Here is a 12173-nt window from a genome sequence, read left to right on the forward strand (position 1 = left end):
TTTTTATTTCTTTAGTAAATATTATCAATCTTTTTTGTGGGGTTTCAATATTTAAGGGTTTTGATTCAAGCTTGATAATAAAGTTTTGATTTTTATCCAAACCCATGGCTGCTGGTCTTGAAACATCAATTGAATCAGCATCAATTGATCAATCTGCACCCAAAAATGAGGCTTTTGGTGTCAAGATTGCCGATAATGAGAGTGTTAATAATAATAATATTAATAATAATAATGGGTCTGTTGTTGAGTCCAAAAAAGGGTCTGATTCTGAGTCAAAATCTGAAAACAAAATGAAAGAATTTGCTGATATGTTGTCATCTTTGAAACTGAATCCCATGGCAAAAGAGTTCTTTCCGTCGTCTTACTCACCGATGGATCGAAATCGTGATCAGTCTGAGTTTGCTGTTAATTACTTAGTGCAGCCGGCTTATTTCGAGAGTTATCCTGGAAATGGGATCGAAGGGTATCCGAATAACCAAAGGGTATAATCTTTTTTATCTAAATTTGTAGAATTTGGTATTAGTTTTTGCTTAATTGTTGTAGTCTGAATGCTTTTTATTGATGGATTTTTTTTTTAATTTATTGAATATGTGTTATAGTATTACTGAAATTTAGGTTTTTGAGGTTGAATTATGAGTTTGTGCATCTTTGCAATCAGATATGTGATCAAAGGTTTATTCTTTTTTTTATAGATGTTTCTAACAAATGTATTATGTTCACTGTAATGTAGATCAGTGTAGTTCTGTGTATTTTCTTGATGTTATAAATTTGTTGCTGTAAAAAAAAAGGACAAATTTCTTGAAATATGTGAAAAATTAAGTTACATGATTCATTTCCATAGGCTTCAAAGCAATAAAAGGTCTTAATTTTTTATTCTTTCTATATAATCTCAGATTGTGTATTGGTTTTAAAAAGCGCGCCTATAAGGGTGTGGGCGGGTTGGTTAAAGTGCGTCCGGGTCTTGTGGCGGTTTCATTTGTATTTTATAAAACTTTATTGGTAAATAATTTTAGTAAAAGTTTACCGCGCTTCCTGTTTTATTCTTTTTTCAATGTCAAAGCCGTAAAAGAATTAAATTTTGTTTGTCAAATTAGAGGAGAAATACCTATAGCAACACCCGAAGGCTATCCAATGGCAGGGCTTTCCGAGCTCAACGAGAAGATAGCATCAAGAGAACTGTGTATGTCTCTGACATTGATCACAATGTAAGTAAATTGCATCTATTCATTTACTTCTTTTACACAATGTACCATTATTTTCATACAGTAAATCTTATTTACTCAAATCGGTTTCGTTAATAGGTCACTGAAGAGCAACTTGCTGCTTTGTTTAGTGGCTATGGACATGTAAGTCACAATCTTTATCTTTAGTTAACAGTTTTTTGTTTTTTTTTTAAATATTTTTTATTGTTTGTTACTCTAAAGGTTCTGGATTGTCGAGTTTGTGGCGATCCTCATTCGCGCCTCCGTTTTGCATTTGTTGAGTTCAGCGATGAGAGTAAGATATTTGTCTATAACTTCTTATATATTAAATGAATAATGCCGAAAGCTTGCGTTTTTATAATAAATACGCTGCAGACTCAGCAAGGGTGGCGCTTAGCCTTGGCGGTACAATGCTTGGTTTCTCTCCAATTACTGTTTTGCCCTCGAAAACCGCCATCCTTCCTGTGAATCCAACTTTCCTACCCAGGGTATGCGGGTCTTTTTGATTTTTAAACTATCAGAATCTCGTTTCGGTCCTAATTTTGTTAAAAGGTTTGATGACGTGTTGTTTCTTCAACCTTTATATATTTGCTTTCTTCAATTTTTATGTTTTGAAATTCAGTCAGAGGATGAGAGAGAGATGTGTGCAAGGACGGTTTACTGTACAAATATTGACAAGCAGGTTTGTAATCGTGTTTCTTATATATATTTAGCTTTCATTTAGTTCCCTATTCCATCCCAGAATAAACGAGCCTTTTAGCATTATACATTGCAATGATAAAGGCGCGTTTAAATTGGGTTGGTGATAGAAAACTAAAAACTATATATCCTATGGTCCCTTTTTGAATCATTTGTAGGTTATGACATGTAAAAAATATATGTTCTTTAGGTTTCTCAAACCGAGGTCAAGATTTTCTTTGAAACAAGATGTGGCGAGGTTAAACCGACTCACAAAACTTGAATTTACTCGCGAGTTTTTTTGTAGACTGAGGTTCTAAATGTCTTTGATCTTTTTTTGCATAAAGGTTTCTCGCCTGAGGCTTTTGGGGGACAATGTTCATTCAACCCGCATTGCTTTTGTTGAGTTTGTTATGGTAAGTTTAGATTTTATCGCGTTATGATGTGTGCATATGGTAAGCTTAAATTTTATAATGTTTCATGTGTTCTACTTATATAGTTATATCATATCAATACCTTTTACAGGCAGAAAGTGCAATTATGGCACTTGATTGCTGCGGCCAGGCGCTAGGAGCGCAACCTATCAGGTATATTATATGTGCGTATATGTATGTTTAAATGATGAACAAAATAAATCATTTATTTTGTCAAATTTAAAAAGCTTTAAAAAAATTTAAAAAAAGTGGTTGAAATGCAATGTTTATTCATCTTTTTTTTTTTTTGAAAAAAGTATAAATAAAATTCGTTTATTTGTAGAACCTACACATGTGCAAAACATGTGTAGGTTTATTTCCTACACATTTGTAGGTAAACGCTTAAAAATGAAAAAGCATATGAACAAGTTAGTTTGATGATTTTTTATATACATAACATAAACATTTGTATGTAAGATGTAGCGTATTAAAAAGCAAGAGCCATTGATAAGAAAAAAAAAGTTTATGTTTGTTCTTTTTGTGGTCGCAATAATTCAATGTTTTGTAATAAACTGTTTGTTTCAATATGTTTGTTGAAAGAAAAATTTTGTGTATATTCAGGGTGAGTCCTTCAAAGACTCCAGTGAGGCCTCGGGCCGTTCGCCCACCTTCAACCAACTAAATCTCAGTTGTTTGAAACTGACATCCTATGCATCCATGAGGGAGCCTTTGTTCTCGTTAATTTCGTGATGTTTTTTTTTTCTTTTTGTGGTGGGTCATAACTACAGTAGTGTAATGAAGTCGTGTAGCTGAAAGCTGAAAATCTGGTCTGTAAACTTGCTTGTGTCGTGATGGTCATCGTTGTTAGTTGTTGAGTCCTGGGTCTGATTTGGATGGTCATATAGTTCTGGTTGTTTTATATGTTTCTTTGATTTAGGATTTTGTGAATCTTGTTATATTTCTGTAATTTGATAGCTGCTTGTCGTGATCGCTAGTTTAGGCTTTTAGCGATCGCTACTGGAGAAAGCGGGTTAACACCATTACAAAAAATTAATATTCATTTACATGTTTTATGAAAAATGAACCAAAATTGGATTTTGAAATATTAAAGTCACTTATGCATTTATGAAAAAGAATTTAAAAGAATAACTTGTTTTCCTTTGAAAAGGTTTAAATCAGGTTAGAGTTCTATTAACTAGGGTGTTATTCGGGTTATTTATTCGGGTTTCGGAGAGTTCGGGTCAGATTGCTCGGGTTTGAGCTCAAAGCAAATTGACCCAATAAGGTCGGGTTGTTCGGGTTTCGGGTTGTTCAGATCGGATTAATTCGGGTCGGGTTTAACAAGTTAAAAAAATTCATCTTTAATAAGATCATAAATAAAACCATAATTCAAACGTTCATGAAGCCATAATCAAGTTTCAATTTACATCCATATTCGACTATAACAAAATTCAAAACCTTCACAATTCCAAAAACTTAGTAGAAATAAAATGTTTAAAACATAAAATTAACAATAGAAAAGATGATAAAAATAAACTTCTAAACGGTCTCTACTCTTCATTGTGACGGTTGTAAAAATACTTTCAAGTTTGCTCCTCCGTTTCTAATGCTATTGTAGAAAACACTAAATCAAAGATCAGACTAGATTAATCTATAATAAGATTTAAAGTGTTACCTTGAAATAGAGAGCAGATTAGATTAATCTAATAAGATTTAAAGTGTTACCTTGAAATAGATTTGATTGAACCAGGTCAAAGAGTAGTAGGAGCGCTTCACGGGTTTGTGCGATGCTATCAGTGTGATGTGCGGTTGTGGATTGGGAAAGAAAAACCACCTATCAATACATATAAGCAATGGAGATTTCGGGTTTTGTTAAATTAAATTGTGAATGGAATGAATATAACATGCCATTAGTTATTAATGATATATAGGCTATACGCCATGCAACAACCAAGACTTGAAAGTACGAGACCTTTGGTTATCCTAGGCTTATAATGCATCGAACCTAGCGACTTGGGTTATTCGGGTTGTTCGGGTTAACCCGATTTAGGATATTTCAACCCAAATACCAACCCGATTGTTTGTTCTCGGGTTCGGGTTAGACGCTTAATCGGGTCGGGTTATTTGGATATCGGGTTCTTTCGGGTCGGGTTTGTTATTCGGATACGGTTAAAAAACACACCCCTACTATTTTAGGTGTTAAAACATGGAAGTTGATTAAACGGATAATATTTTTGACATAAATTTGTAATTGATCAAAATTTGATCAAGTAGTGTTATACGTGGGTATGCGTCAAGAAAAGAGTTTACATGACATTATGTCAAAAGTCGCCCGCTTAGAGCATTCTCAGCCCATTCCCTATATTTTTGTGATGAGGATTTGTAAATTATATGGTATGGTTATGAGTGGTTGTGAGTAGAGGAGAGAGAAAATGTTATAGGGGAATGTTAAATTTAGGGATTCACTGTTTATACCGTATAATTTTTTAATATTTTCTAAAAGTGGTTGTGACTGGAGGAAAGAGAAAAGATAATGATAAAGGTATAAAAAATGTTATTTAATTAAACAGGAGAGAGAAAAAACAATAATTTTTAGTGTAATTATATGATATATATGGATATAGGATAGGGAATTGTAGTTGATATTTATTATTGGTTTCAAGAATATGTTTTACATAATAAGCTATAATAAGCTAGTATGGCAAAAATTGCATTTGAGTAGTCTTTACAAATGTCAACATCTTTTATCATATTTTTGTTGTAAAAAGTTGGGTATTGTATTTTGAGGGCGAAGTTATTTTATAAAGAGAGACAAAAATGAAAAAGATGAGAAAGATTTGTAGCCATACAAAAAAACCGTTAAAAAAGTTAATAAAAAAAATATAACTCAAAATTTAATAAAAAAACAAAAAAAAGTAAAAACAAAAAAATGTTTCCACCGTCTTTCACGTTCTCTCTCTCTCTCAAAAAAAAAAAAAAAAAACACGCACACAATGTTGAGTGAAAAACATCGTTGGGTCTTTTTGATTGTCATTGTCTTTTGTGTTTATTTTCGTCATTAATTGTGTCTTTCTCCCTTAGCGTTGTCTCTATTTTTTCTTATTATTGCGTTATAATACTAAACATTATGTTACATTTTGTTCGGCATTGTGTTATATTTTGCGATCTATTGTGTCTTTGTTAGTTATAATTGTGTCTTTTTTTCATTTTCGTCATTGTGTATTTTCTTCGGTTTTTTTTTGAACGGGAATGATGGGGGGAACATTTTAGTTTTTTATTTTTTATTTATATTTTAAGTATGATTTTTTATTATTTTTTTTTGAATTTATTTTTAAGAGGTTTTTTGTATTGTTACAAATTCTTCTCATACTTCTCATTTTTATCTCCCTTTATATTTTAACCTTACCCTCAATTATCAATTTTACATTAACAAACTTACACATGAGAATTTAATAATTATATTTAGCTATATTAGTTTATCACCAAATATTGTTTAGACAATTAGTTACTTTCAACTTTATGGAGAAATTAACTCATCAAGTTGTACGTTTATTATTCATTTTGTTATTGTATATCATTTTAAACTGGATAAAAGATTTGTTGGGAATGATAAATGTTTTATTTTATGTTTTTTTTAAAGAAAAACCAGGAGTTGAAGACTTAAAGATTAGTATTTATTTATTTAATTATTTTTTTTGTCTCCATTGTATTATAATATGAACCGAATTGTAAAACCAAACAATTGATTGGAATGATAATTTGATTGGTTTTATTAAGATCTAATTGTAATAAGTAGTTTATGTTATGAGCGCAGGCCATTTTATAGTCTGATTCAATGTTTATGGGCTTTATGGGTTTAAATGTATCTGTATATAATTATATATTGACGCTTGTATCATTACTGTGATAATCCCTAATGAATGAACGGTTTCCCATCAAATTTCTCTCTGGCTTATTAGAGTTCATATAATTTTGATTCGTATTTTAGGAATAAAAAACGAAATGTTATTTATTAAAATAATAAGATCCAACTTAGGCCCATTAGTTGGTTTGCAAAAGGGTAGCACTTTTATTCCAACCAAAATTGGCCCAGTATAGGCTTATTATATGGGGCTGAGCTTGAGAGTTGCACACTAACTCAAAGCCCATATTATGATATTAATAATCAAGACTTTGTTCGACATTTAAAGGATTTATGGGATTGCTTACTCGACCGATCATCATGTTTTTATGACCGCCATTAAACTCTACTTTAAAAAATAGAAAAATAATGAGCCGAACCATTCGTGAACTGCTCTAGCTCGTGCTTTATGGTCTTAAACGGGCTGAGCTCAAGCACTATTATGCTCGAGACTGAATGGCTCAGTTACGCCCCTAATAGCGAGTATTCCAATAATCCAACCTGATTTTTTTTTAAGATTATAAATCAAATGTTATTAAATGTTTAGACTACATCGAAATGGCAACAAGCTATGATTGAATATAAATCTTAGAATGATTGATTTTGATTATACAATAAGACTTATATGGTGAAGTTTGGAACCTTACAATTTACTCGCCCGAGATCCAATGCTTAACATACATGGACTCCCTAAACCAAGATAAACATACAACGAAAGAGTGTCTAGCTGCATTCATTCATTCATATGAATCTTGAGTTTTGTGGAGTGATAAGATCAATCGCTACTACAAAAATGATTGATCTTAACTGACCCTAATGGTCCCTAGTTATTAACACACTAATAGTTTGTTAAACACATGTTTTGCATCGATCTACTAGAATATATATTTAGAATAAAATTAAAAACACGTATTTTGCATCGAACTACAAAAGTATTTTGCAAATAAAAAAGGACTGATATCATACTCAAAGCCATATAGAATGACTTGAAACAAATTATAATAATTTTAATGAAAACTCTCTGATACAAAAACAACTTGATCTTGTAATAACATAATTTAATAGTTTGAATTTACTATTTAACTTTATTTTGGATATATTTCATTAGCAAGAATTAAGTAAGAAGTTAGAAGCCAAAAGTGTGCAAGCCCTTACACATGTGGGGGTATATTTGGCAAAATTAGCTGGTGGCTGTTAGCTGGAAGCTGCGAGCTGATAGCTGATAGCTGTTTGCTGTAGCTTTTAAAATATATTTAGGTGTTTGGCAGAGTAGCTGGAGCTTTTTAGATATATTTAGGTATTTGACAGAGTACCTGGAGCTTATAATAAAACTAATTGGGTGCCAGCGCAGTACGACGGAGTGCGCGTGCAACCTGACATCAACCGCATAATCAGTGTCGATACGTGATTCACTTGATATTAGTGCACGCATAACCCGAATGCGGATGTGTACTTCGTGCAAAGGCGGTAAGTGTGTAATCGGTGGCCAAAATCAAGAAACAAAGTTAAAATATACAGTAATTTCAAATAGATCATTTTTTAAACCAACCTCTTTTGATCTGAAACCCTTTCCGACCCGACACCATTTTAATCTGAAACATGTTTTGACCTGGCCCCTTTTGACTCAAAACTGTACCGACATGAACCGAAGTAAATTAACCCTTTTTTATCTACTCGTTTCGACCCTAATTTGGTCTTACACATGACCCGAGCTCGTCTGACTCGACTTGTTGCCAATCATAACCGGTAAAGAAGTATATCAATATCATACTCAAATTAAAGAGAATAAAATGCTCTTTTTTATGATGTAATTTATTTAAAAAATATTAATGTGTGAAAAAGTTATGGACTTTTAAAGAGTCATGGGGTAGTTAGTTTTGAATAAGGGTAAAATATGTAACTATTATATAAATTAACAAAAGTTGATGAAAGTTCAAGTACCAAAATTGTAAAAGCTTCTAACTTCTTCTTAAACGCTAGTAGTAGTAGCGTTTAAAAAAGAAACCTTTTCTCTAAAATTAAAAGCTTGAAGCTTCTCCAACCAAACAAGGCTTTTAATTAAGTATGAACTTTTTGTTAAATGCTTAAAGCTTGAAGCCCGTAAAAGCTCCTAAAAGTTCATTGCCAAACATACCCGTGTTGTAACAATGGGTGATGAGCTGACATAAACTCCTTAGCTAACACTAGTGTGTTTGTTTGTTGTTTTCTTTTTTGTTTTTTTTTTATAAATTTTTACGACCAAAGACATTGCTCGGTGAAGACTGAAGACAAATGTTGGAATCTCTCATGTAATATTATTTTATACTAGGATAATAACCTGTGTTACACACGGGTAGAAAACATATCAACAAACAATATAAAATATAAACTACTCATTTAGTTAACACAAATATTTGATATAAGTTTTTTACCCTCATATGTAACAAAAGATGTTAGATTATATCTATAACATAAAAAAAAATACTTTATAAATAAACAATGCAATGAATAAGAAATAATATAACATAAATGAACCATTAGACCTGAAAAAAAATAAAAAACATATATTAGTAAAAGATTTTGTAATACTAATTGAAAACTAAGTTTACAAATACATACCAACTTTAAACTGTATTATATTAAGTTTTCAAAAATCTCTTTATAGATAGCTTTATTTAATTTTTTTAAATGTTCCTAATTGTTCTAAATAACGTTTTTTTTCTTTTTGAGTGTTTTTTATAAATAATTTTCAGAGATATTTATATTTTTATAGCATTTTTCATGTCATTTCTTAATAAATAAATAAATAAAACTTAAAGAACATTCGGTTTGATCACCATTCACCGGCTCTTCTTCTTTCCTCAAGAGTAAATTAAATCATTGACAAGATGGTTATTAATTAGAATAAATAGACTTAATCATAAAGTTAATTGCATTAATTTGAATAAATAGATTTAATTGTAGAATTAATTGAATTAAATTGAAATGCTTATTTTAATTTAGTGGATCAAAAATAATTGTGAATATGTAGAAATTATTTATATGAAAATGTGATTACATGGAATCCTATGTGAATAGGCTAGAATAAAGACCTATGAAGAGTTTAATATATTAGTAAGATTTTATGAAGTTTTCTTTTATACGATGTTACTTTCCATATATGAATAAAAAGGTATCTTTACTTTATTTATATATTTATTTATTTATTTATTTAGAATATTCATTTTCACTCTAGATCGAGCTGGCTCTTATAGTTTTATTGTTCTAAATTCATTGATTACATGAATGCATGAATGAGGAATGTATAGAATATATGTGAGAAAGAAAATGGATGTGCGTAAGACTATGAGAGACTATCCAAATACGTAAATTAGCATAAAATCATAATTAATTTGTAATCTTTGTTGTGCCAATTATTTTAAGTCTTATCAGGGGTGTTTATCGAATTGAATAACGAATTTTTAAGTTAAATCGAATCGAATAATCCGAATAATTGTTTTTTTACCGGTATTCGTATTCGATTAAAAGTTGAACTATTCGATTCGTATTATATGCCCAATTCGAAATTCGATTTGAATTCGTATTTGAAATTCGAATTCGAATCGAATCATTCGAATTCGATTTTAATTCGAACAAATGCAATCTAGCTCAAGTTTACCTATGCCAAAAATTCGAAAATCATAATCATAATTGCAAAATAAACATATAAATTTAAAGTAGCTACAATACCACATGATAATAAATTCAAAACTAAACTACAAATAGTATAAATTCAAAATAGTCAAAACGAGAAGTAAATAACACTCATATTAGTACAGGCTAGGAAACAATAATATAACATATTGGGTTTAATAATTTGTAATGGACATTTATTATTTATGGATTTGACACAAATAAAAAAATATATTATATATATACATATATGTATATATAATTTGAATTCGAATTTCTAATCGAATCGAATAATAAATCATAAATTCGTATTTGATTCGTATTCGATTAATATACTCGAATACGAATCGAATCAAATTCGAATTTTTTAAAACCGAATTTGAATCTTAATAATCGAATTCGAATCGAATCGAAGTTCGAATATTTCGAATGCGAATCGAAATCTGAACACCCCAAAGTCTTACATCATTCTCACTCATATATATATATATATGCCTAAGGACCTTCTAATGGACACGTAACTATTAATAATTCTTGCAAAGAAAACCGCTAATTATTTTCTATAACTTTATAGATCAATATCAATTTTATATTGTTACCATGTTAGGTATATAAGTAATTTGGATATAATATATATAATTTATCTGTTAAATAGGTATATAACACACATTGTGATATGATTACAAAAAGGGGGATTTTTAACCCACACAGACCAACTAACAAAAAGCTTGCTATCTCTATCGATCAGCCATCAAAACGAATAATTGAGATTAGAATTAAAAAATTAGCTCTTTTCTCCTTACTTCACAGTTCACACACAAAAATGATATCATTCTGAAATCCCCAATTAAATCATCCACTAAGTTGTAAAAATAATACCATATAGATGAGCTTTCTCTTCTTTCCAAAAAAGAAACAAAGTAATTACATTTCACAGTGATATGCAACTAGTATTTATTTGTAAATGTGTCTTAATATGCGGGTAGATTAAAGGGTTTTAACCAATAAATAAGAACTCAATGATAAATACATTTATATACCATTTAATTAATACAAACAAATAAAAATATATATGTATACATATACACACTATAATCCCACTCATAACGTGGCGTAGGATGGAATCAAGGGAGGACTAAGAGGGGCCATTGACCTCTTAATCTCTAACTAAAAAGTTTTGTTTCTGTCACTATATGTAGGGTTTGGAAAGGCTGATATTATAGCTATTTTATGGGATAACTAGTATCGGTACGATACCGGTATTTAAGCTAAATTTCGGTATTCCGTACCGTATCGATACCGAAACTCAAAACTTTGGTGTCGATTCGGTACCGACAGTATCAAATCGGTACTGATTACGGTACCGGTTTGATATGGCTGATACTAAATTTGCTCATCCCTACTAGTCAGTACCGTGAATAAGAGTAATTAAAATCACCAAGACATAAAATACTACTAATAATAATAGTATTAAAATTTTATAGATATCATAAAGTGGTGAGTAATGCTGATATATAAGAAAGAAAACAAACAAACATGGGAAAAAAGCTCATTTGGAAAAAACCAAACTCACTTAAAACTCATTTGGAAAAAAGCTCAGAAATAACTCATTTGAAATATAATTATCTCGTTTTGTAAGCGAGAAGAGCTCGAGCCAATTAAAGTTGGCTCGTTATAAAGTAACGTTTTATAATCATTTTATTGACAATTAGCAGATATTTAATTTTTTAAGCCCAACTCTCCATCATTAGATTTTCTTAATTTCAACAAGTTTGCATAGCCAAACCTAGCTGAAACCGAGTTGAGTAGTTCTTTAAACTGAGCTAAAACAAGCGGGACTCAGGCTCAAGTTTTTAGCTCGGTATGAGTTTGAGCCGAGCTCGAACTCGCCCTAACTAGTGCGGAAAGCACTTTGATAATAGAGTAATAGATTATATGAAAGTCCGTACAAGGAAATTCTACTTTTTCTAGGGTTAGCAATTAAAAATAAAAAAGAAAGTCATTATTTGGAATAATGTAGAAAAGAGTGCGGCGGAAAAGCTTAACATCACAAAAAAGTTGATACTCCTTCCTCTAGGAGACATTTTGCCATTGCTTCAATAAACAAAACAACAAACTTATTAATTGGAAAAAAGACGATACATGAATCCATTGCCCATTGATTTCTTTTCCATTTATGCACATGCATATGCATATGCATATATGCGTATAATTAACTAATATAAATATTTAAAAGTATGATGATACGAAGGTAAAGACTAGAAGATATTGTCATGTTAAAAGTTTAAAAGCCACCAGTTATGTGTTGGTTGCGAGTGGAGGCGAGTA

The 12173-nt window shown here is 30.7% G+C and overlaps 1 protein-coding gene across 1 annotated transcript; it reads left to right on the plus strand.

Annotated features, from left to right (window-relative positions):
• LOC143593603 (polyadenylate-binding protein-interacting protein 9-like) lies at positions 1-3280 on the plus strand. The gene is made up of 10 exons (XM_077073187.1): positions 1-482; positions 1095-1205; positions 1302-1346; positions 1425-1497; positions 1578-1690; positions 1825-1884; positions 2092-2139; positions 2228-2296; positions 2406-2467; positions 2915-3280. The coding sequence occupies exons 1-10, from the start codon at positions 105-107 to the stop codon at positions 2973-2975; spliced, it is 1020 nt and encodes a 339-aa protein (XP_076929302.1). The 5' UTR covers positions 1-104; the 3' UTR covers positions 2976-3280.
• The last annotated feature ends 8893 nt before the right edge of the window (positions 3281-12173 follow it).

Source organism: Bidens hawaiensis, unplaced genomic scaffold, assembly GCF_021521415.1.
Source record: "Bidens hawaiensis isolate Kalapana, Puna unplaced genomic scaffold, B.hawaiensis_p1.1 tig00042395_1, whole genome shotgun sequence".
NCBI lineage: Eukaryota > Viridiplantae > Streptophyta > Magnoliopsida > Asterales > Asteraceae > Bidens > Bidens hawaiensis.